General features: G+C 44.0%; 1 protein-coding gene across 1 annotated transcript; it reads left to right on the top strand.

The window, feature by feature from the left end:
* The first annotated feature begins 1,514 nt into the window (after positions 1 to 1,514).
* Positions 1,515 to 4,964, top strand: LOC133716773 (uncharacterized). The gene has a single exon (XM_062143431.1). The coding sequence runs from the start codon at positions 1,515 to 1,517 to the stop codon at positions 4,962 to 4,964; it is 3,450 nt and encodes a 1,149-aa protein (XP_061999415.1).
* Positions 4,965 to 5,180: the final 216 nt, after the last annotated feature.

The following is a 5,180-nucleotide window of genomic DNA, read 5'->3' as shown; positions in this document are numbered from 1 at the left end:
CATGAAGGAGTACCACAGGACACATTCGGCTTTAGCTTTGTATGGGCCGACGTGGGAAGAACTTGATACTCTGAAGGCTTTAACAGAAAACCCAGGGCTTGAGCCTTTGATGGTGCAAAGTACATCAAGTGCAGGATTGAAGATTTTATATCAGGCACAATTAGATGGTGTGGAGTTGGTGGCGGACACTGTTGACTTACCAGTATCCCAGCGAGATCTCAAGTATCTCAAGGAGTACCATAAAATGTATTCGGTTATCAGTACATATGGAGTAACTCCACAAGAGAGGAAGTTGTTGGTGAAGATGGAAGAACGCATTCGCCAACGAGAACTTGAATATGCTGCGGAGCTGGGCAAGGGAGATTCTGATTTTGAGTTGGAAGAGGAACTAGCAAACATGGACATAGACTGCAATGACACTCATCAACAAACCAGTTCTTTTGTGTGCGATGGAAAAGCCGACCAAGTACCGACTGATGGAAAATTCCATATTGAAGATGAGCAGCCAATGATTGAGGTAGAAGAAGAGCCAGAGTTTGAGAAGCCAACTGATATTAGCTTTACAGAAGACTTCATTAGCCATGATGAAGACCTTACTGGCCGCGGCAGAAGCTTCAATAGCCGCGACCATGATGAAGACCTCACCGGCCACTGTAAAGGAGGTGAGGTGGATGAAGGAGTTGTAGCGTCATCATCGCTGAATCAGGTAATGACATTGTCAGCTGACGACGGAGGAGAGGCCGCAGTAAGCATGGTTTATGTTCTCCCCATGGATTTTTTAGCGCAACCTGACCAGCCACAGTCAATGGAAGGGGATGTTGAGGATACAGTTTTACCAAAAGTTCTTATTGAAGAGCCATCTCATGCTCAGTTCTCCAAACCAACTCAGGACATGGTCAAGCACATCAAACCATTGTATATCACTGCATGTTTTGAAGGATATCCAGTGTCTAAAGTCCTAGTTGATGGTGGTGCTGCGGTTAATGTTATTCCGGTGACCGTAGTTTCAAAGTTGAAGAAAGGAGAGAAAGATATTCTACCTGCTGATCTGGCGGTGTATGATTTTTCTGGTAGCAAAAAGAAGACTATGGGAGTGATTCCACTGGAGATTAAGGTTGGGAGCAAAAGCATCATTACTGGCTTCTATGTGATTAACGCTGATACCACCTACAATGCTATATTGGGCCGCGATTGGATCCACAAACACATGTGCATCCCATCCACTCTTCACCAAATGCTTATATTCTGGAATGAAGATGAGATTGAGATAGTGAGGGCTGATGATAAGCCATTCAAGGCCACGGCTAATGTCGTAGAGGCTGCATACTATGATGAACAGGTTGGCCCATCTGAGATCCGGAGGGAAGACCACACGGGCAAAATTACTGGTGTTACCATGCGCAGGATGATTTCACTTGGCGCCGAGACTGTTTTGGAAGACTCGGAGCGTCCTGCCTTGGCTAAGCTTTTTGATTCAGTCCTTAATGAGTAACACCAAAAAAGAAGATGAGAAGATGGCCGCAGTTGAGAATTCCATGAGCAATCTGCTGGCCTATTGGCACGAGAGGGCCGCCCATTTGGGTGCGGCCATTAACTTAGTAGAGTTTTTGTCTGAAGGTAAACATGAAGATGAGATCCAAATGGAACAGCTCGCCCCTGCTCCGGCCGAGTTAGAGGATACTCCAGCAGAGGTAGAAGATCCTAGAGAAGAAATCAATCTTGGTACTCCCGAAGATCCGAAGCCGCTCTTCATAAGCAAGCTGCTTTCCCGTGAGTTTAAGGAAGAGCTAGTAGCTTTACTTAGGGAATATAAAGATTGTTTTGCTTGGGATTATCATGAAATGCCTGGTTTAGACCGGAGCGTTGTAGAGCATAAACTACCTTTGTATAATGATTGTAAACCACATAAACAGCCACCTCGGCGATTTTCCGCCGAGGTGCAGCTAGAAATAAAAAATGAGATAGAACGATTGCTTTATGCTGGCTTTATTCGTACTGCTAGGTATGTGGAATGGATATCTAATGTTGTGCCAGTTAAAAAGAAGAATGGCAAAATTAGAGTGTGCATTGACTTTCGAGATCTGAATGCGGCTACTCCTAAGGATGAATATCCCATGCCCATGGCTGATCTTCTTGTAGATGGAGCAGCACGCCATGAAATTTTATCTTTCATGGACGGCCATGCTGGGTACAATCAAATCTTTGTAGCTGAAGAGGATGTGCACAAGACAGCTTTCAGATGCCCCGGTGCACTTGGAACATATAAGTGGGTTGTTATGCCATTCGGCCTTAAAAATGCTGGGGCTACATACCAACGGGCCATGAACATGATCTTCCATGATCTTATTGGTCGGACAGTAGAAGTATACATAGATGATGTCGTCGTCAAGTCTGGCAAGAAAGTGAACCACATTGCTGATTTAAGACAAGCATTCGAGAGGATGCGAGCTCATAAACTCAAAATGAACCCACAAAAATGTATTTTCAGAGTTTTAGCTGGAAATTTCTTGGGTTTTCTTGTGCATAAATTGGGGATTGAGGTGGACAAGAATAAAGCAAAATCTATCATCAGTGCACCATCTCCGACAAATAAGAAGGAGTTACAATCTTTTTTGGGCAAAGTTAACTTTTTGAGACGATTTATAGCAAATTCAGCAGGAAAGATCCAACCATTTTCATCTCTGTTACGGTTAAGGAATGAGGAACAATTTGTTTGGAAGGAGGAGCATCAGCGCGCATTGGACGTCATTAAGCACTACCTTGCAAACCCACCAGTGTTGGTACCTCCAGTTAGAGGCCGGCCGTTAAAGTTATACTTAGCCGCGGCTGAGTATTCAATTGGTAGCTTCTTAGCCCAAGATAACGATAAAGGGAAGGAACGAGCTGTATACTACCTGAGTCGAATTTTGACGCCTGTAGAGGAAAGGTACACCCCTGTTGAAAAGTTGTGTTTAGCATTGTACTTTTCAGCCATAAAGCTACGACATTACATGTTGCCGTCAATAGTCCAGATTATATCAAAGACAGATTTGATTAAATACATGCTTACTCGGCCAATCATCCGCGGCCGTATTGGCAAATGGACTATGGCTCTTTCAGAGTTTACTTTTAAATACGTGGCGCAAAAATCAGTTAAGGGACAAGCATTGGCCGACTTTTTAGCTCACCATCCGTCCACAGAAATGGAACTAACAGAAGACGTTGAAATTGGAACCATTGACACAAAGCTTATGCAAAACAACTTTTGGACAATGCATTTTGATGGTTCCAGTACAGAGACTTCAGCCGGAGCTGGAGTTATGATTGAATCTCCTGAAGGAGAAGTGTTCCAATTTGCCTTTCAACTGGATTTTTCCTGTACTAACAATCAAGCTGAATATGAGGCCTTGATCATTGGAATGGAGATGTTACAAGAGATGGGAGCTCGTCGTGTTCTCATACTTGGGGACTCACAGTTGGTTATTAATCAGCTAGTTAAGGAATTCAAATGTACAAGTTGGTCTTTGTTACCTTATTATGCATTAGCAGACCAGCTTGCCGAGGCTTTTGATAGGATTTCTTTTGTCCATATACCACGAAAGGACAACTCTGATGCCAACGAAATGGCACAACTCGCTTCTGGTATGAAGTTGGGAAAAACTGAGACTAGTCGAACTGTAAAGGTTCTGAGGAGAACGATGCCTGCCTTGCAAGATCGTGGCGTACCCGTGGAAATTTTTGTAATTACTGTGGATCCATCTGATTGGAGATATCCCATAATTCGGTTTCATGACAATCCTGAAGGTACACATGATCGTAAGATCAAATATTTAGCCGCGAACTTCATACTCTACAAGGATCAGCTGTATCGCAAAAGTGGTGATGACTTGCTTCTTTTGTGCGTCGGGGGACAAGATGCTCTTAAAGTTCTGCGTGAAGTTCATCAGGGTATTTGTGGAGCTCATCAAGCAGGGATTAAAATGCGTTGGTTAATTCGTAGACATGGTTACTATTGGCCGACTATAATGAAAGATTGCATTGAATTTGCTCGTGGCTGCAAACAATGTCAAATCCATGGTTCACGTCAACGAGTACCGGCTGATTTATTGCATCCTATTGTTAAACCGTGGCCGTTCCGTAGTTGGGCCATGGATATAATTGGAAAAATTCATCCCCCATCATCCAAGCAACATGTGTGGATCCTTGTCGCGACAGATTTCTTCACAAAATGGGTTGAGGCCAAGCCGTACACTTCTATCTCAAGTGAAACAGTGATTACCTTCATTAAACAAGAGATTGTACATCGGTTTGGCGTTCCAGAAACAATTGTTGCGGATCGTGGATCCGTCTTTATCTCTGATGCTGTGCATAGTACTGCCAAAGATTTGGGAATACAAATGATTCATTCTACCCCCTATTACCCCAAAGCAAATGGCCAGGCAGAAGCTTCTAACAAGGTGGTGATTAACGTACTAAAGCGAATGATAACAGACAAACCGCGCGATTGGCATAACATTTTGTCCGAGATGTTATGGGCTCTTCGAACCTCCAAGCGGGCAGCAACTAGTACAACACCATTTGCTTTGACATATGGCCATGATGCCATGCTTCCAGTGGAAATGCAAATCCAAGCCCTACGAGTAGCAGAACAAAATAGTCTAACTACTGGTGACTATACTCAAGCAATGCTACAAGAACTGGAAGAACTGGACCAAGCTAGATTGGATGCCTACAACAGGATTGAAGCTCAAAAACGTGCAATGGCAAGGGCTTATGACAAACGGGTTCGAGGCAAGACCTTCGCTCAAGATGACTTGGTTTGGAAAGCGGTCCTCCCTGAGACCGCAAAAGATCCAAAATACGGAAAATGGTCACCCAAGTGGGAAGGACCATTCGCAGTGGATCGAATCCTTGGTAATGGAGGTATCATCTTTGGGACCTTGATGGCGAGCTCCATTACATGCCTATCAATGGCCAGCACTTGAAGAAGTATTATCCTACTGCATGGGAGATGTCAGAACATTAGTAACAAGTTAAGTGATTCGACTTGATGCTTAGACAATCAATAGTCGACTCACTTGGGGGGGGGGGGGCTACATCTCATGAAATCAATGGTTGAATAGCCGCGGCTATCAAATGTCGTGGCTAGCAAAGGACCGCAGCTGAATGTCCATAATTTAATGGACCGTGTTTAAATGGCC

This window comes from Rosa rugosa, chromosome 6 (genome assembly GCF_958449725.1).
Source record: "Rosa rugosa chromosome 6, drRosRugo1.1, whole genome shotgun sequence".
Classification (NCBI taxonomy): Eukaryota; Viridiplantae; Streptophyta; class Magnoliopsida; order Rosales; family Rosaceae; genus Rosa; species Rosa rugosa.
This window is presented reverse-complemented; position numbering and strand designations above follow the sequence as displayed.

Bases quoted from the DNA above. Each gene is read 5' to 3' on its own strand.
- LOC133716773 (XM_062143431.1), top strand. From the start codon at position 1,515: ATGGCCGCAGTTGAGAATTCCATGAGCAATCTGCTGGCCTATTGGCAC.